At 37.3% G+C, this 21,719-nt stretch overlaps 1 protein-coding gene across 6 annotated transcripts in view; it reads right to left on the reverse strand.

The window, feature by feature from the left end:
• Positions 1-21,719, reverse strand: part of LOC5574448 (fat-like cadherin-related tumor suppressor homolog) — a 364,780-nt gene that overhangs the window by 71,481 nt on the left and 271,580 nt on the right. For all 6 annotated transcript variants that reach the window (XM_021848929.1, XM_021848928.1, XM_021848927.1 and 3 more), the window contains 3 exons: positions 15,054-16,456; positions 13,639-14,622; positions 4,845-5,028 (listed from right to left, as the gene is read on the reverse strand). In XM_021848929.1, coding sequence (XP_021704621.1) covers positions 4,845-5,028; positions 13,639-14,622; positions 15,054-16,456 — 2,571 coding nt within the window. The remainder of the gene's footprint in view (positions 1-4,844; positions 5,029-13,638; positions 14,623-15,053; positions 16,457-21,719) is intronic.

The following is a 21,719-nucleotide window of genomic DNA, read 5'->3' on the forward strand; positions in this document are numbered from 1 at the left end:
AATCTCGAAAACCGTAAAAAAAGTGTTTCTGGACTTAAACCAACGAAAATCATTCAAAAATTTAGTAAGCATGTGTTTTTGGATTGAACTTATCGTTTGGTACTAAAATTGAGACAGGGTTTTAGGACCCATATGGCCAAATGGTCCACCATTCGTTGTTGGCCCTTCAGACAGGAGTATGATTGAATGCGAATAGTCATACAATCTTGAACAAATTGTTTTGTTAGAACAGGTAATTGTTACCGGTGGATACCTTGCTACAATAGATGGCAGCTTATATCATCATCATCATCATCATCTATGCACATATGGCCGAATAGGAAACCACCTTAGCCATAACTGGTACACTTTCCCTGTTGAGTGGAACTAGAGATTTGCTATTTCAAATGGACAGGATAATGATTGATGATTGCAATGCACAGTGGGACGGATAGGGGTTTTAGGAGGAAAGATGGAACTCACGCCTTCAATTGCGATTTTACGTAAAAATGATGTTCTACAAAGTTGTTTCTAATATAAAAACATTTTTTTTGGTCGGAACGAAAATTAGGGTGGCCCTATGTAAAAAAAGATAACCATTAAAACTTTTTTATTTTAAGGAGTACTGACATAGCTTGTTCTACAAAGATAAAGATCGAAGAATTTTAAGCTGATTTGATAAAAAAAGTTTTTTCCTAGCTCAAAAATTGACCGTTTTAGAGCATTTTTCGCTATTGATGTAGGGTGGCCCTTCAAAAATAGGTTTTTGTGTTATATTTTTTTTATTTTTAGATATCTCACCAAAGTTGTCATTCCTTCATCTTTAGACGATTGAGACGCATATTTTAAGGCCTATACAATTTTGTCGGTGAATAGTTATAAACATTTTTCATGAAAAACAAACGTTTTTTTACATGTAAATGTAGTTGGGGCAAAAAAAGATTTTTTTTTTTGCATGACAATTATTATCTTTCGGCTTTAAATCGGAATAAAAAACTAACTTATTTCATATTCTTATATACGTACTTCCGAAAAAAATCAAAGGAGCTCAGCAATATATACAAGGAGAAAAGTTTTTTAAAATATCTTCTAAATTTACCTCACGGTTGAATTTCCTGACATAACTCATCCCAAACTTCCGAATACTTCTGTTCTGGGATTTGCCGGGCTCTTTGGGAAACATTCTGATTGGAAGTAACGAATGCTCAATTACTAGTAATTTGTCCACCGACAAATTACTAGTAATTTGTCTATCGTAGGAGATATATCGTATCTGGAACGGTTTATTACTAGAGTACGATTTCTGATTATGACGCTGACTTTCAAGGCTAGATTAAGAAGAATAAATATATGCATTATTTGATCATGTTTAGATGCTTTGATTAATTAAGGCTATAATTTAGAGATAGCTATGCCTGAAATTTGAACATTATAGTAAATTTGGGAGTTCCTTCAAAAATCTGTTAGTAACGGATATTAATATATGAACCAGTCATATCATTAGCAAACAGATCCGCCGAAGTATAATACGATTATTCGCATTTTTAAGCTGACAAACACTATCGTCATTTCAACACAATTCATTTTGTTTTCCCAACTATACAAACATATAAACATGTTTCTTTTTTGATTATCAAAAAGTCTTTAACTTTTCATCATAAAAAAATTTATCAATATTATTTTTTTTTTGCATCGCGTCCCTACTGGAACAGATCATACTTCTCAGGTTATTGTTGTTAGGAGCACTTCCACATCAATGGCGAAAAATGCTCTAAAACGGTCAATTTTTGAGCTAGGAAAAAACTTTTTTTATCGAATCAGCTTGAAATTTTTCGATCTTCAACTTTGTAGAACAAACTATATCAATATTCCGTAAATTAAAAAAGTTTTGATGGTTATCTTTTTTAACATAGGGCCACCCTAATTTTCGTTCCGACCAAAAAAATTGTTTTTATATTAGAAACAACTTTGTAGAACATTATTTTTACGTAAAATCACAATTGAAGGCGTGAGTTCCATCTTTCCTCCTAAAACCTCAATCCGTCCCACTGTGCAATGACTTACCGTGTGACTCATTGTCTCGTATTTCTACAGTTTACTCATACACGGCAATCATTTCTTGGTAGTCTGGTAAAATTTTAGTAATCCATTCGAATGTAAACAAAAACATTAGGGTTTCACGAGTTTTTGCCGGGTTTTGCGACTGAATCATTTTTTACGGTTTGAGTTGATTGAGTTTATTTTTTATCAAAATCTCAATCTCAATTTTTATCAAAATCTTTTAACCTATGTATTTAACATGTTTTTTGAAGCTTTCTGAGTTCACAGGTAGCGCTTGTAGATCTGAAGGCCTCAAAAATGTTTTGGATAACCTTAAAGGGTTAAGTTCTTGGATAACCTCGACCTGGGACAGAACCTGCTTCTCAGCTTAGTGTACTTATGAGCACTTCCACAGTTGTTGACTGAGAGCTTTCTTTGCCAAAGTTGCCATTTTCGCATTCGTATATCGTGTGGCAAGTACGATGCTATTCTATGCCCAGGAAGGTTAAGAAAATATCCATCATTAAAGGATATTGGACCGACCGGCAATAGAACTCAGACAACTTCAGCATGGCATTGCTTTGTAACCGCGGACTCTAACCACTCGGATAAAGAAAGCCCTTCGAACGGTTTTTATACTCAAAATTTAATATCTCACTTATCACTCTCTGTAGCAATCATGATCCGCAGCACATCATGAAAATCTGTTTACCATATTCTGCTACAGCACTGGTTTCTATGGTCACATAAATAAAACGTCACCGCTAAAACGTCAAATAATGAACTCGTGCATTGGTCCATAGGATGTTTTGAGATTATTTATCACTCCTGAAATGGATGAGCGAGAAAAATGAATTTTATTTTTGCTCTCTGTGGGTCTCTCGTTTGCTGTTGTTATTTATCAAGATTGAATTAGGGACTGTGGAGAGATTGCTGGTTACGCTTGTAGATCTGAAGTACTGTGCTATAAGTAGTTTTTGGATGATCTCACTCAAAACTTGAACTCCAAATTTGATGAAACATATTCAATTCTTGGGTCATTATATCCATATATGTTATTTTTAATCTCCGAGAGTATCTGGTTTCTAGAATTGTAGATTCAAAGAGTTGTATCCAAAAAAGTTATTGGATAACCTTAAACGTTCGTTCACTTGGATTTTGGTACCTTGAACAGTAAGCAGAAAAATCTGAGCTCCCAGAAAAGCAATATGCTGATGGACTACCTCAAATCCCAACATTGCCAACTGGGCAAACTCTCCAGTCACTCTGCCCATGCCAATTGTGACACTGATTCTTTTTTTAGTTTACTTCCCTCCAATCCCCATAGTCAAGCCCTCCCCAATGATGAGGTCTGTCGATTCACCAAGCAAAATAAAAGCTGGATAATGGAATCCCAGTCTGTTTTCTTTCCATCTCTGGCTTCGGTGGTTGACTGTTTACCCAACTCCGGTGTTGGTTTGCAACAATCTCTGGCCGTCCGGATATCCTCGACGGATTGGACCCAATGGCAAAGGGCCAAGCACCTACCCCGACACCCATAGCCTCCCCACCAAGTGAGTTAGCAAAGTGCTGCTGCCATAAGCCGGAATCAGCTGATAGCAGACGAAGGACTGTGGCTGAAAATCAAACAAAGCTAATTCAACTAATGAGTAAATGCCAATATTCGTTGGGTTACACCCCAACCCAAGTCGGGTCCAATCAAGCGAGTGAACCCCGAGATAGTCAATATCGATATCGACTCTGTTTAGCTGCTGCTGTTGCCATTGCGGTGGATTGGTGATTTCAGGTTTGTTGATGAGTTTGGTTTGGAATAAGCAGACGGGATTTAATTAGCTATTAAATTTGGTTCAATACTTTGGCCCGGCACCGTTGTAGAGTAGATGAGCGTTTCATGAAATCTGTCGGTAAAGCGTTAAAGATATGGAATGATGATGTTGCATAGCGACTTGATTTCAGCTTTGTACAGGGCACTTTTTTCACATCTAGTTGGCAAAAATCTATCAAACTAAATATTGAATTTAAAATCTTTTATCAACAATGAAGGTCAAAGGTATCATGTATTATTCAACATTCAATTTATCAATTGGACCCTGGCTTTAAGTCCTTTTGTAAATTATCTAAAATTTTGAAATAAAATAACTCAGAAGCCAATTCAGGCATTGAAAGAGGAAAACAAATTATTACTAACCAATTACGAAAAAGCTCTTAAACTTGCAATGCAGTTTGAAAGCGCGCACAATTGTAATTTAGGACTTACCAGTCCAATAGAAAATCAAATTACTCAGGATTTCGAAAACATTATAAATCAAGAGAATGTTTTCGAAAATTCATGGGAGAGTGATTTGAAAGAAGTGAGAATTATTATATACTTTTTCCTCATTCTACAGACGAGAGCAAATGGAAACAACTTATGACTATCAAATAAGATCGTTATTGATAAATAATTTTAAACTCGATATATCATTTTATTGTTTTCGAACCACTTAATGTGATAACTGTGCCCCGTACGAATATGAATTTGAGTCGCTTTTAGTGTGTTTCCATCATCAGATTCGGTAGACCGAACCCACGTCGGGAAATCAAATCTAACGATGTGCAAGATTAAAAAAGGCAGCTCCATTACGCGCGGAAACGACGAAGGGGAAAAGACGGAACTGGATTGATGAACCTGTCCCGTTCGGTTTTCCCCGCCATTGTCGCTACGGTCCCACACTTCTTGATGGAAAGTGTAGGGCTATCATGGCGTAAGCCCCCTGACTATGGGGCCATCACGGTAGACTTTCGCATTATCTGCTCTAATAGTGGAAGAAAGAAAAATCGCATACCTGTGTTGAAATCAACGGCAAACTCCTCCATTTCGTTACCCTTCACGATACTGTAGATGAGTTTCCGGCCCAGTGGACTTTCCGCCTGGATCGCAACCGAGAGCGGCGAGTGTAGTTCGATGTTCTCCGGCACCGTGTCTGAGTAAAACTGCTTGCTGAACACCGGCATCGATTTGTCAATCACCTGCGAAAGAGGGGGGAGGGGGAGATTAAAGAACGAGAGAAAGAAGTGCGGAGCCATGAGATATTGTGAATCAGATTACGATAGTACTGCGGAATGGATGGGTAAATGATCATTGGAAAGTATTCAAAATGAGGAAGCTTGTATCAAAACCGATTTGAGCTCTCCTAATGACAAATTATTATCTCAGTATTCTTTTAGTCCCTTGTTGCATCTTTTAACGTATAATAATTAAATTAGAGAATCAAATCTTTTAGAATTTTTTGCAATGGAATGCATACAATTCCATCTATGGAATACGTAGAGCCAATTATTTTTATTGAGATATATATGTTTGAATAAGTTTTCGAAATTTGTCTTTTTCATATGTTTTCTAATAAGAGGCAAATGGTATGTCCTAAAAATTCAAGCAGTTCATCCAGAAAAGCCTTAAGGGAACAGATTCCGCAAAAGTTGATTACCATACTCAACTAAATTTCTCCAAATGTTGCTCCAAGAGCCTCTAAAAATCATTGAAGAATCTTCCACAAAGGATTTCTCCAGGAATGACTCCGAATTAGCTGAAATGTGAATGACGAACTACAAATATTTTTTAAGGAATTTCAGAAGGTTGATTTAAGACAATCGTAAGTAATCGAGAGATTTATAATGCAATTAAAAAATGGTAAGCTGAGGGTAGCTGGTTTGTTCGACAAAGTCGTTCATTTACAGAAGTAACGCAAATATACAGAACAAAAAAAAATCCTGCAACTTACGGTTTTTAAATTATATTTAAAAATCTTCTGATTACTTTATTTTGTTCTTAGATAACTCTCTGAAACTCTTGGAAAAATGATATAAATTCAACTAATTCACTATAGACAAAACTTCAGGTTTTTTTTAGTTCGTCATTAAAATGTCAGCCATTTTATATTACCAGAAGCAGAGATAAAGAGTCCCATACTTGGGAATTTTGTATAGAAATAAGACATTTGGTTCTCCCAAAAAGAACCCCACTAGTTTCTCTTATAGAAACTTCTTAAGAAGCTCTGCTGCAGTTTCCTCCAAGGATTACTTCAGAAATTTGTCAAAGGGTTTATTCGAAAAATTTTGAAAAAATCCGCGCGAGTTTTTACGACTATGAATTCCAATATGTTACAATCTCTGAAGAGATATTCCAGAGATTCCTCTAAAAATCGTATGAACTATCCCAGTGATTTTCACAGTTTCTTCTGATGTTGCCCTGAGAATTACTACAGGAAGACCTTCAATAATTCATCTGACATTTTTTTCTAGAAATTTGCCTACTTTTTCCTAAGACTTTTGTAAGAAACCACCTAAAACAACTCTACACCTGCTTAAAAAATAACTCCAGGAATCCTCGAGGAAATTGTCCAGAAGTTCTTCCACTTCTTCCTCTAGACAGTCCACCTACAATATTTTCATCGATTCTTCCAAAAAGAAAATATTCCGCATGCTCATTATGAGATTTTTACAGGGCTTTATTCTAAAAAAATCACTTGGATTTATTTAAGATTACAGTATAGAAATTGGAATTTCTTCAGAAACATCTCCATGTACTTTGCCAAGGATTCTTTCAGAGACTTCTCAAAAAGAAGATCGTATGTATTTAAAGTGTTCTTTCAGGGATTTTTTCAGGAATTTCCCTAGGATATTTCAAAGTTTCAAAAGAAGTGGATCTTCTAGTCAACACTCCAAACAAATTTCCAGAAGATCGTTTACAAATTACACCAAGGATTTCTCCAATAATTCCCTATGATATTCCTGCAAACAAAAATCTTCTGGTTGCGACATATCAAACTTGATGAAGTCAAGAAGAAGTCAAAGTCAAGTCAAAAGAAGAATAGTTCAAAAGGTTTTGGATAAAAATCTGAAAGCAATTGCCTATAAATTCAAGTTTTTATTCATTTAAAGCAAATAATAAATGTTGTTGTAATTCAGTTATTGAAAATAACAAAATGAGTTATATTTTTATTTAAATTATAACACAGTTTTGTCTAGTGTAGAAGAAATTGTGTTATATTTTTTTGTTATTTAACTACTAACTAGTCAAAATAATTACATATTTTGTTACAGAAAATGCGTTAAGTGGGTAACAAAATCTGTTATAACCCTGTTGTAATCCACTGATCGGGTAGTCAAACCAATTTTTTTTTGTTTATTGAAACTGCATGAGCATCGTGTCAAATATCACAGAAAAAGTTAATATTTTATGTTTCTCAGATTCAAATAATCGTGAATTATGAGAAAAATAACACATGAAAACAAATCCGAGCTTCCTTAATGAAGCAAACTTAAATAGGTCAAGGTCGCTGATTTAGACAGCTAAAACCACTAGTGCTCTGGAATTGCATACTCAAGGTTTGATATCTTCGACAAAGGGTTTTGGTTGTCTAGGTAACTTGTATCTGGTCTTGATCAGTTTTATCTCTTAATATGAATGTACCAGTTAAAAACTTCTTGCTGCAATGTTGTTCAATGATACATTTTTTTTCGATATAAATATTCTTGTTCAAGTGCAGTTAACGTGTTTAAGCAAAAAGACAATTTGAACATTTTTTTTTGTTATTTAAAAAAACTAAGAAATACAATTTTGCTTTACTGTTTGCCTATGAACCAAAATTAGTCTTCTTTCGATATTAATTTGATTGCAGTGCCGTTTTGAATCATATTACGGACAGCTTCATTTTCATTAGTGGCTTGATAACTTCAACTGATGATTTGACTTTTCAATTAATCATTTCCATGAGCTGTACGGAATTTGAATCAAAGTGTCCGGAATATGAGGCAAAAGTGAGGTAGCGTTCGGAATAAGCATCATGAAAAGGCCACACATTTCAACGCGCCCCAACTAGAGATCGGGGAGTCGTGAGTTCGATTCTCACTGAGAAGACGTGTAACTTTTTCGCAAATCTTCACATCAATTTGTCCATCTAATCCAATTGCAAATTATATGTAATGTTTAGCTTTTCGGTAGTTGTCACACATTTCAATTTATTTAAAATTATTGAAGTTGTGGAAGCGTGTTCTTTACCCACCATTCGAAAGTTAAGGGTTCTTGACGCTCGATAACGCTGATAAATCATACAGAATGATTTATTTAGTAAGCTCTATGCTGAGTTATACTTCTCTAAGGCCTTAGGTGTCCATAATATGAATCAAAACGGTAGTCTACAGAACATTATTGAATAGAAATAGAAATTCGGTACCGTCAAACGGGGCTTCTTGTGACATTATTTCCACATTCTTCAACTTTGAGGATTTGTAACTCTTAGAATTTTGTATAGATATTGATAATTCTTGCATATATTTAAGTTGTATATGTACCTACGTAACAAATATGCAAAATATGAGGCAAATCCATCTAGAAATAACAAAAATGTTTGAATAGCGAAAAAAGTGTGTCCTTCAAGGCAAAAAAGGGGTTACTTTGGACATTTTCACAATTTGATAATGAAATGATTTTTTCTTATAAATTTCAAACTGATTCTGTGGATTATGGCCCATTGTGATGTTATTGAACGTTTTTCATTGATACACATAATTTAAAAAATTACACAGCTCGAAACAATTACTCATATATAACAAATTTCTGCGAAACATGCTATTCACTATTTTTAGTTTGCGGTATGAAAATTATACTTTCAATCTCCTCTTAAATGGAACTTTCAGTTACGAATGCTTGATTTTTAAGTTGACATAAACGAACGATGTAACTACTAGGTACTGCTATGATAAATGAGCTATGTACAAAAACTATCTTTTCTATTCTTACTGTTATATGACCGATGTATAGAATATATAGATATATAGAAGGATCACATTAATACTTGCAACTAAAAAGTAATTTTCATCAACAACGCAATCTATGAAGTAAAGTTTTGCAAGGTCGTAAAGAAATAAAAGTTTGCTTTTGTAATATGATTTTAGCTTCTTAGCAGTTTAGAGCTGGCTTAAGAGTAGTTTATCTTAGGAATTGAAGGATGCAATTGTTTTGTACTGCAAATTCATGTAAAATATTACAGACAATATTTTTTAGAGATGATTTTGTGAACTTGTCGTTGATACGTATTGATACATGTATGTTTCATATCTATTCACTATCCCAAATATTTATTTCAATTTTTTATGTTGAAAAATATACAAATCAAAACATTACAATAAAATAAAAGTCTTAAAAATAAGACATTTGAACAATTATTTTAATAAAACAACAATTTTAAGCAAACAAATCACAAAATTTTTATGAAACTTGGCCATTTGATAGTGTTGTGACGCTCCCAATAACTTTCCACGACATGGGAAAGATTACAACAATGTTCGTATAGCCAATGTTTTATACCTTGAGAATATTTATTCTGACTTTCTTGAAATATTTTCTTGTTTATCTTGTTATTGTTGATATTGTTCCCAAAACAAATAATGCCTAGTGGTAGAGCATACATTGGTTAATAAAAGTGCTGAAGACACAAAATTGCTCAGATTAATATTTACGCTTCAAATGAATACCAAAGGTGAGTGTCCAAAGTAGCCCCCGGAATCAAAAGTAGCCCCGTCCGACGGTACTGTTATTGTTGATTTCAATTTACGGTTGTCGGAATTGCTGTTAGGCTCCCATATGCGAATCATTTTATCAATTATGAGTATAGATTACGAGCTTACGGAGGAAAGATTGAGAAGACGAAAAATGACATTGAGGCGGAATATTGTATGCTGAGCAACTTGTTTAAAGAAAATGAGAAAGAAGGAAGGGTTCATGAGTCACCATTCACGATCGACTAAAAGTTCGATTTGCTATGCTTTAGAATTGTGGAGTTGAGAAGTAAGTTAGCCAATGAGTTGGATGATTGATCATTCACCCGTTTGAATGATTGAGTTGCTGGGCAAGAGGCTAAGGACCGCACAAAGGGGTTTATTTTATTCCTGCAGGTACGCGAGGTACCAATGGTACGCCATGCCCAGCCATATACCGCGCCGGAAACTATAGAAACGGATCATGAATTGGCGACAAAATAAAGGAAGGAACTGACAGCAGCGATCAAGGTATTCTCATGTACAACTGAGAACCGCTTGAGAGGAATGTCTGTTGTTCAGCACGAGATTGTATGGACCGATGCACGAGTTCACTAATTTGACGTTTGAACGGTGCCGAATTCACTAGTTTCCATGGTGACATAAATAACACGGCACCGCTAAAACGTCAAAGAGTGAACTCGTGCTTTGGTCCATTGGAAGAGGAGGTCAAACCGAGGCGTCAACCGCTAAGTGTTTGTCTAGAATCTTGGTGGATTAACGCACTCACGAAAAGGGACACTTACTCAATGAGGAATATGGGAGAGATATTCTATCGTTTGGAGACGGCGAAATATTACTCCGTGGTGGACCTGAAAAAATGACTGTTTCCGTATCCCCTGAAGGAAGAGTGCCGAGACTTCGAAGCGTTCAGGACACCTAAGGGCTTGTACCGTTTTAAAGTTTGTCGCACCGTTCCAGATGTGCCGGTTCATGGACAAAGTCATTGGGTTTGACCTCGAGTCCTATGTATTCGTGAACTTGGACGACATTGTGATATTTCTCTTATTCAGAAATATGTACGGCCGAAGAATGTCAAGGACGTTAGTTTAGCGGGCTTCTATCAACCGTTTATCAGTAATTACAGCCGGATAGTTACCCCAATGTCTGATCTGTTGAAGAAGTCGAAACAAAAGTTTGTATGATCCGAGGCAGCAGAAGTGGAATTCAAAGACTTGAAAGCGGCTTGATGGCTGCTCCGATCTTGGGAAACCCAGACTTCTCACATTTTTTTTTTGCATAGAGTCAGATGCATCTAACCTCGTTGTGGGAGCTAAAGTATTGGACAAAACATTTGCAACTTTTTCGATTTTCCATACAAAATAACCAACTTTTGGTAAGCTAGATCTCAGTCATTTATGAACCGTTTCTAATGAAATTTTCACAAAACATCATTTTTTATATACATTTTTGAATAATTTTTCCAATCGTGAGTTTAAAAGCAATAACGATTTAACAAATGCGTATTTTTCGACGAGAAATTCAAAACTATTTATCTCAAAATCTAATTACCCTACGCAAAAACTGTCTTCAGCCGGATCCTACTCTTGGCACTTTTGATTCACTTCGACAATAAATCAATATTTCTGCTCAAATACGTTCTCTGTAAATCTACGAACAAATTTGTGTCGAAAAAATATAAAAAAAATCGTATTGAACAACATTGCAGAAGGAATTGTTCAACTAAGACGTTTTCATCAAGAAATAAAACTGATTTTAATAAGTTATAACCAGGCTTCCGAATTCTCACTCACTCTCACGATAATGGATTTATCCCTCACAGCAATTTTCAGCGATAGCTGCCTTGCGATTTTATCCGTCCACAAAACAAAGCGAAAATAGATTATTGCACATTTCCGCAGCAGTGAGAAGTTTGTTTTCTCTTTCTCCGATCCATGGAGAACTTTTCCTGTATCCATCGCCACGAGCAGCAGCTGTTTTTATGTATCAAATTAACCACTCCTTTCGTCAAGTTGGTGTGGTAGTATGGTTAGCGTGCACGCATCGTGGTTGTTTTTGGCAATGTTCTAGGTTCGAATCCCGTCGCCGGCACTAGTTTTTGTTTATCCACATAGTGATAATTCCTGGGAGCAGTTGGTGAGCGAACATATGATGGAGTGAAAAATAAATTATCCCCAGAGTGGAGTGATTTTCAGTTATCCTACATCGTGGCTCCAGGGAAAATTAGTGTGAGCGATAAAAGATGTTCACGTGAGGAAGCGAAAAAAGCATTCTCCTAACGTGCAAAAAATAGTAGATTTCGTATCATTGATACGAAAATTCAGAACCCTGGTTATAACCAATCTAGATCGACTTGAAAGGGATCAAAATGCAGTGCAACTACATTTACCTCAACATAGTTGATAAGGGTGTAACAAAAGAAAACATTTCCCAGTTGCTAAATCAGATGGTTCGTCAGGTTCAATAGTTTGCTTAGTATCCCAACTACGTAAGCCCAAGTAATATTTCATGTTTTGTCTTGGTCTGACAACAGGCTAAAAACCGCTATAAAACCAAAGTTATCTACATTAATAGCAACACTAGGGTAGAAGTATCGGTTCTGGCCAGGCTAAGAAAAAATGCCTTTAAAAAATATATGGAAAGCCCAATATACACTGCAAAAATGCTAAATGCATACTTTCAATCCATGTTATGTATGAAAAATATCAGAGCTTAGCTGAAACCATTTTTTTGCTATGAAAATTTCGTTGGTCAATATAGGTCACCAGAGCCAGTTTCGACCAGAGATTTAGATTCGGTTCCTAAATTCTTACGAGAGTGAGCTTATTAGGGATACCTTGGAGAATTAGGTGTATGGAAGTTAAAATTATAAGCAAAATTGAATATTTTACTTATTTTTTTAATCGACTCGGACGGGTAAATAAATGTAGTTCTATCATGTGATGTGGTCTATAAAACACAAAAAGAATATGTCAAACGGTGTATAATCCACTATGGCTAGAACTGGCGTATGACCAAAACTGGTGTTTCTACCCTACATCTATTAAAATTTAGAGGCTTCAATTCAAATACATCATTTGCCATTTTCCCGAATCGTCTATATTTTTCCCGGCCTTGGACGAGCCTGCAGTTTGCAATGCACTCCTAGAGGATAGCTTTGTGCCTACAGTTTTCCGGACGGCGGCAGTAGAGTGCACGAAATACCCACTCGGTTGGTTGAATTGGAATAGCAAAGCAGGGTAGGAATAAAAAAAAGATTCTCTCCCTGGTGGGTAAAATCCGATTGCCTCCGGCAGAGCACAGCGAGTTCCTGAACAGCAAAAGCCATAAACGGAGGGAAAACTAAATCGTCGAGCGGATGAAAAATAATCCAATATAGGCATGGTTTTATTACATTTTCATCCGCTCTGTTGTGCCCCGTCTGTGTCCGTCGAACGTCGAACATCGGGACGCACATCTACTTCGAACAAGGCACCTACTCTATGATCTGAAAGAGCACTGCGAATTCAGCTGCGATGCAACTCTACCAAAAATTAAAATCGGAACACTATCCACCGGAGAAAGGAAGGTAGATTTTGGCCACACAACAAGCTTAATGTTCCAAAGTGCGGTGGAAAATTAAACTACCTGAAAAGTTAGTCAACTTGGAAGCATAAAAATTGGATGAATTTTTCCTCGCACAAACACCCTGCTACCGTTGACCAGGGCTTCATTGTTTTATGCAAATGTTCCCGGATTTCTGCACATCCAGAGCCTGTGCTGAGCCATTGGATATTGATAGAGTTCTACACACCGTCCAATCGAATGGTAGTTCTCGTGCTCGTGCACGAGACCTGATCCTATTCAAGTTCAAATTACATCGGCTCAATTTCGATTGAATTTTCCTGTGAATGGCTGTCGGAATGATGCTGGGACGATGTTGGATTCAGAGGATCCGTCTCATGGAATAAGAGATTCTAATCTGTCGGTTGTTTTGCAATTCGAAAAAGAGGGACACGATTTTACTGGGATTGCATTCCGGCGAGATAGTAAACCCCAAGTGGAAAATGGACGTTACAATGGAATTTACAATTGACTTACCTTCACGTGCACGGTGACATCCGTGGAGCACGGAGTAATTCCGCCATCGTAAGCGGATATTAGCAGCTCGTAGTCCCGATTGTGTCCCTCGAGGGTTTGCTTCAACGTCACCTCGCCAGTTTTGCGATCCACTTTGAACAACTCTCCGTGACCCCGCTTCATCTCATACCGCACTTCACCATTCTCGAAGCTGTCCAAGTCGAGGGCGTGAACTTTCGTAATAACTGATCCACGTGGATCATCTACTGATACAACGGCGTAGTAGGGCAAGTTTACAAACATTGGGCAGTTATCATTTATATCGAGAATTGTTACATTTACAACTACGTGTGCCACACGCGGTTTCTCTCTATCCGGCAGCTGAGAACGTGCCTCCACAATCAACTCGTAGTTGTCGCGTACTTCTCGATCGAACTTCTTCCCAGTCGTCTGTATGGCCCCGGATGTGAGACCGATTTTGAACATATCAGTTGGATTCAAGATACTGAACTCAATGTGTTCGTTGAGGTTCGAGCCAATAACATTCACCACAGTCACGGTTGTAATCTTTGTACTGTTCTCCAGAATGGAACCTTCGTAGATCGACTTTTGGAAAATCAACCCCGAGTTGTCGGAGGTCTCTACACTGATGCTGACGTAAGCCACCTTCGAGAACTTGCCATCGGAAACACGAACTCCCAGCTTGTAGAACGATCCAATACTCTCCACATCTCTGGTGGTGATCACTCCACTGGTGGCGTCGATCACGAATACTCCGTCACGGTTGCCCTCGATTATGTCGTACCGAAGGGTGGAGTTCTCCGAGCTGTCCTGATCGGTTGCGTTCACCTGGATGACGGCTACGTTCTCGTAGGTTGGCAGCAGGAGCGTTACATTGTACTCCTTTTGCGTGAACGCCGGAGCACAGTCGTTGACGTCGTTCACCGTAATGCGTACCTCGGCGGTGGTTTCCGACGTGAGCCGGGGTTTCCCCAGATCAGTTACCTGTGGAAGGAAATGAAGAATATTGGGGTTATAAGCTTACGGTAAACAATGGAGCATTTTTAAAGTGAAGATAAATCGAAGCCAAAATTCAAATTTTCAAGAGCACGGATCTGGAGAACCGAACATCCCTTTAATCTGAAAACCTAATCGATTGGTCACTAGCTGGTGGTGACCAATTGATTAGGTTTTCAGCTCAAACGGATGTTTGGTTCTCCAGATCCGTGCTCTTGAAAATTTGAACTTTGGCTTCGATTCATCTTCACCTTTAAGTTGATTCAAAACAAATGGAGTCTAAATTAGTGAACAACAATATTTGAAACGAACGGATCATTAAATTTTGATGATGAGATATGGTGAACAGAAGAACAGCTCGTGACACAGCTTGAAGAGCCTTTCATATGAAAGAAGCATGACAATAAAAGGTCACTCACCTTAACATGAAAACTGAAGAACGGGATCTTCTCGTGGTCCAGGTGCATGATGGTCTTGATGGCACCGGTACTGGAATCGATGTGGAAGTATCGCCGCGGCAGCATCTCCAGTATGTCGTAGTGCAGCAGAGAGTTTAGGCCAGAATCGGCATCCTTGGCTTTGATAACCAAGGGAAGCGATACATTGACGAACCCAACCGATTGACTCGAAGAGTTACCCTCGCTCTTTGTTAACACCAGGGAGCCAACTGGAGCCGCTTCTGACACTTCGCCTGTGTAGATTTGCTGTTCGAAGTATGGGGTGTTGTCGTTTTTGTCGAGTACGTTGATAATCACTGCGCACTCAGCGGACGCGGAAGCCATGTTTGTCGCTCGGAGTGTTAGATTGTAGAATTTGTGATTTTCGTAATCTAGGATGTCTTTGGTGGTGATAACTCCGGTGGAAGGATTCACAAAGAACATGTCGTTCACGTTGCCTCCAATAATTTCAAATTGCAACGATGAAGTGCTTCGAGCTTCGATGTGAATGACAAACGTTCCGATTGGAAGATTCTCATAGATTTCGGCTGCTGGATCGACAGAGATGAATCTTGGCGGGGCGTTATCTGCCATGTTAATCATTACATGTACAGGAATTTGTGAGGAAAGGGACGGTTTTCCACCATCGGAAGCCTTAACCTGTAGCATGTACTCCGAAAGGGCACTGATGTCAAGATCCTTCACGACACTAATTACTCCCATATTGGGGTCGATGCTGAACACGTTTCCGATGTTCCCGCTCACAATGGAATAGGTTATTTTGGCGTTGTCCCCAATATCTCGGTCGATTGCATAGACCTGGACCACCTTCGTGCCGACGGTTGCAGTTTCGTAAACGCGTCCTTGTACAATTTTGCTGGTAAACTCCGGAGTGTGGTCGTTGTGGTCATGCACGGTAATAATAACCTTTGCATAATTTCGTTTTGCCGGAGTTCCCTGATCTTTTACAATAACAATCAACACGTGCTCCGCCAGCGCCTCGCGGTCCAATTTCTGTGCCATAATAATACTCCCACTAACCGAATCGACACGGAACAACTTAAGTGAAACTGGATCACGTGCCGCATGTAAGCTGTAAAACAATTTCTTATCCTCGTCCGCATCGGTTGCGTGCAGCTGCAGAACCTCGGTGCCCTCCTCGATGCTCTCCGAAATGTCCACCCGATACAGCGATTCCGTAAACTCCGGTCGGTGATCATTTATATCAATTACCGAAACGTACAGTTGCGTGTAAACAACGTGAACCCCGTCGGAGATGCTTATCGTCAGATTGTACTCCTTCTGGGTTTCCCAGTCCAAATATTTGGCCAGCAGAACGTTGCCATTGTCTCGTCCGATGTAAAATTCATTCCGGTCATCTCCACCTGCAAACGGGCAAACATGTCGCGCCAACACAGTACAAAAGACCGGTGTTTGTAATGGACACAGTAATCAGATCCGGTTCCGGGACAGACATTCCGGTACCAACGGAATTTTCAGTTGTTTGCACGATTGTGTTGTGTGATTTTGGATGAAAGAGAATAGGAAAGGCAAAAAGTTGGAATTAGAATAAATATTGGATGCTTGCTGTTGGATAAAGAGCAATTCCAGCTCAAAACGCAAATCAAATGGCATTTTCAGACCGATTTTTAATGTAAATCAACATTAAATGTTAAAAAAACATTAAATTTTGTGCATGTTTTGGTAGCAATTCGGTATGACATTTTCCATTGAAATTAGGGAAATCTATGATCTGTGTTTTGAAATGAATCTATAAAAATATATATTTATAATTCTGAAATTTAGAGTAAAGTGGGGCTAAGGTTTGAGTGGGACAAGAGTTTCTTCTTAATAATTCTAGCTCAATTCAAATCAAATGTATGGTTGTGGTTCATTTATGGTGGTTTTAAAGCTATTCATGTAAGAGAATTTTACTCTTAATATTAAAGAAATTGATTTGTAAAAGTTTAGACGATTTGTTGTTTTAAGACGGGAAATTCGTAATTTTCGAACTTTTATTACATGGAGCAAAACAAAAAATGTAATCTTATTCGATATTTTTATGTAAGGACATTTCTAGGCTTTGCGTAAAAAGTTTTTGAGGTGTTTTATTATTTTCATAAATGCCTGTAAACAATATCTTGGTCTTTCGTGGTCAAAAAGTTCGAACTAGAGGGGCAAAAGATTGAGACTTATATTATCTTGGACTACCATACTAAAAATAACTAGAAAACATTGCACTTAATGAAGTTTATGTCTTCTGAGAAGTTTCAGGAAATAACAACGACTGATAAAACAAAATATATAGATAGAAACATTAAGAATCTATGTCAGATTGTGCACCCAATTGATTTTCTCAAAATCATATTATTCGATTTGCTTATAGAGTAAAGTGGGGCAAAAGTTCGAGTGGGGCAAGAGTTTCTTTTCAAGATTCCTAACTCATTTCAAAACAAAACTTTTAAATGTTATGGAGATTCGAATGCCTATCAAGTAAGATACTTTGACTCCAAACATTATTTAAATCGATTGAGATTCGAAAAAGCTATGGCTATTTGTTGTTTTTCATTTTCAATATTTTATTTAAGGGCGTTTCTAGCCCTATTATAAGGATGCTTTGAAGTGTATCAGTTTTTGCATAAATGCTTGGAAACAATTTTTGGCTCATAGTGGGGCAAAAGTTTGACCCATGTATAAACTCAAGGAAATTCGCCTGATAGTGAGAAAAATGTCACCAAAATTTTACATTTTCACTTAGTTTTGCGAAAAACTGCTATTTTTGGGTATATTAAGTTAGTTTTAAGCAATTTTTTGATGAAAATTTAGTATGTATTTTTCCCATACATAAGTTTACGGCCGGTATAAAGTATGCCTGTCTTGAAAGTATCAATAGCACTGCGGAACACGTTTTTGTCTTAAGCAGAAAAATACCGCTATTTACTCAATTAAGGGTTGCTGATTTCCGTGTTCAGAAATATCTTAGCACGTCTAGTTTTTGAGATATTGACTGTTGAAAATGCAAAATTTGACTATTTCAGCTGGGGGCCCAGATAGCCGTAGCGGTAAACGCGCAGCTATTCAGCATGACCAAGCTGAGGGTTGTGGGTTCGAATCCTACCGGTCGAGTATCTTTTCGGGTTGGAAATTTTCTCGACTTCCCAGGGCATAGAGTATTTTCGTACCTGCCACACGATATACGCATGCAAAAATGGTCATTGGCATAGTAAGCTCTCAGTGAATAACTGTGGAAGTGCTCATAAGAACACTAAGCTGAGAAGCAGGCTCTGTCCCAGTGGGGACGTAACGCCAGAAAGAAGAAGAAGAAGACTATTTCAGCCAACTTGCATGCAAGTTTGCTAGCTTGTATGGCACATAATTCGAACTTCATGTGTAAAACAATACTTATCAACAAAGTTCATAATATTTTCGATGGTAAAAAGTTATTTTTTGAAATTTCTGGAGACTTTATTCTTGACGGTCGCTAGCCATTCTGGGGATACCCAATTTTGTGGGATACCCAATTATGTGAGATAATATGCTATAAAATGTGTCCCTCGGTTTGATGTCAATTGACGTTTATTCATCCGAACAGGTATGCACAGTTGACACGCATACCACTAACGTATGTACGCAGCAGCCCAATTCGTTCTCTTCCTCCTGTGGACTACCGACCCGGCAAGACGTGCCAAGCCGTATCGTCTAGTAAGTATTAGCATCGTTGTACAATCCTCTTCGGGATTATTCTCGGAATTCCACAGTTTACTCCCTATAATCTAAAAGAGATCAGTCCAAATTTCTTAAGTTTGTTTAAATCCACAGGTCGTTATTTTCAATATAGGCTGGAAATAGAAAATTAAAGGTACGATTGAATTCCAGGGAGTTTGATGGACAATTTTCTTCCACAATAAAGCTCGAAAAATGGACCTCTTTACTGCCGTGAATCGCAAGCCAGTCCCATCCGTAAAAAGTAGGCATTGAGAAAATGGGCTGCGAAGTTTCCAAACTCGTTTTCCTTACGAATATTTAAAAATTTCCAGAGGGTTGGAACATTTTCAAAGTTCATTTTTTAGCGCCCACATTTGAAAAAAAAATCTAATCTTACAATAGCAGTGACGTGTATGCAACAAGCTTTTTAATCTTTCCATGTAAAATTAAAATCACCACGTAGGTCAGAATTTCTTTCATCCACTGAAATCATCAAATATGAAAACTGGGCAGAAACATCTCCAGAAAGAAACGGGAACGTCATCACCAACAAAAGTGTGATCAGTGCCATTCAAATATCATGCTAGTTTTTTGAACAATAACAATGAACGGTTCGCTGCACAACGTTATTAAAACGGCTCGTAAGGGATTGTTCAAATATTACGTAACGCAACAGGGGGAGGGAGGGGGTCTTACCTAGTGTTACGATCCATACAAAAATTTGAAAATTCCCATACAAAAGCGGGGGAGGGAGGAGGTCCAAATTTGGCAAATTTTGCGTTACGTAATATTTGAATGAACCCTAAAATGGCCTATATCCTTTGTTTGAAAGAAGGGACAATTTTTGATGTTTTATATAAACAGTCTTCTCGCCAAAATCTGTTTGTCGGTGTGATTCGGAAGAATGGCATTTAGGCAAGAATGATTTTAGATAACTAAAAATGATATTTAGATCGAAAATAAAAATTTGGGTATTAGAGGGTTAATCAGAATATCAAATAGAAAGACAAAAAATAAAATCACGTTGTTTATTGTTAGTTTGATAAATTTTAAAATGTTTTAATTAATCATAAAAAGTAGAGATGCATTTGGATAGATATGTCTTTCCTGGAAATGGGGTACCGTCGATGGGGGTGACAATGGGTCTAGGGGTGAGATTGGGTCAAAACGGAAAAATATGTTTTGTGAAATATTTCAGCTTATAACGCTGATATTACTAAAATTAATAATTCATATGTTAAGGAACATATTATTACACATAATTCATAACAATATACATTTTTTGAAATAGTAGTTTTTGTTTACTACATCAATAAACTTGCATGTTGAAACTAGATAAAATTTACAACATTAAATTTCTCCTGTACAAAGTATCACGCATGTACTCTAGCCTCTATCGTTGCATTAGTAGAATGTTGAAAGTCTTTTCATTACACATCACAGGTATTTTCCGGAATTTGTTTGATTTTCCCACAAAAAAATAATTTTTTTCGGTACGATGTCTAAAACATTGAAAATGGGGGTGAGATTGGGGCAAGCAAGAACGATAGTAAATGAAATTCCAAGTCCACTTTTTTGACATTTTACGGTGCCGGGTGTTCTCTTTTTTCATGAAGATGTGTTTATTCTATATTTATACAGCATCTCTGAAACATCAAACAAGTCTACTTGAGTATTCCGTGCATTGAATAACAATACAACGCATTTTGACAACTTCTCAAACCAGCAACTGTGTTTCGTGCGCAACAACATCGTAAATTTTTATCAAAAGGGTGTTTTTTTTCTAAATTTGATTATTTATCGGTGTTTTCATATTATAGAAACATCTCACGAAAGTATAAATGAGTTGGATCGCTGAAATATTGGGATTATGATGTCAACTTTTGCCTGAAATTTATTGATCGTGGAATGTCGCGGCGAAATTTAACTATTTGCGAAGGTTTAAAATAATCACTGTTTCAGTACACCTTTGGGGAAACTGAATGGGCTTTATAGCAATGGGGATGAGACTTTGAAGACAATTTGAGGGAAAAACCAAGAAAATTTATGTAAAATTGACGATAAATGTTGGGTTTACATATTTTTTCTCATAGCTCTTCAATTTTCAATATGGTCGGCGTTAAGTCAGAGGGGACCATGTACAAAACTTGTGAAAATTGGATTATTCTCTCATTAGATGCGAAATTACCTTACCTCCGTATCACTTTGATCAGATTTTAAGAATGCTATAAACTGCGAGAGATATGTAACAAATTCACTTTGGATGATCAACAAAAATCGATAAAAGTGTGCAGTCAGAGTGGACCAAGTGCTTACTACCATATCAACGAAAATGATCAGCGCGCTGAGAAATGCGAGGAAATGAAAAACATTTCAAGAGATTTGTCAGATTTCTCGACATGGAATGATTCTTCTACTTATCCATCAATAGAAATTTAAAAAATTTTCTCAATTCAATGCATTTGATTTTGATTTTTGGCCATTTACCATATTTGGATCGATGGTCAGAAATTGCAACAATTTCTGTGCAGACAGAGCGGACCAAGTATTGAAAAGCAATATACTGATTGATTATTGCAGTTTTTGAGTCAATTTCAGAGTTCGATAGAAGTTTATGGTAGTTCTGTGGTGTATGTATGGAATGTTCTAGAACCCACATATTGGACCAGTATACTTTGGTCGATACTCAAGATTTTCACTTGGTCCACTCTGACTGAACACATATTTGAATATTTTTTGCCTTCAGTACTCTGACCCTGCAAAACCTTAATTTTCAAGCTGGCACTGATTTCGGTATTGACGACATCGATTATTGAAGAATTTAAGATACTGATGTTGATAATCTGTTTTTCATAGAGATATGCACCCAGTTTGACCAAGCAAGCATTGAATGATTGTTATTTTCCTAGAAATTGTTCAGTCAGAGTGGACCAAGTACACATA

This window comes from Aedes aegypti, chromosome 3 (assembly GCF_002204515.2).
Source record: "Aedes aegypti strain LVP_AGWG chromosome 3, AaegL5.0 Primary Assembly, whole genome shotgun sequence".
NCBI classification, from domain to species: Eukaryota; Metazoa; Arthropoda; class Insecta; order Diptera; family Culicidae; genus Aedes; species Aedes aegypti.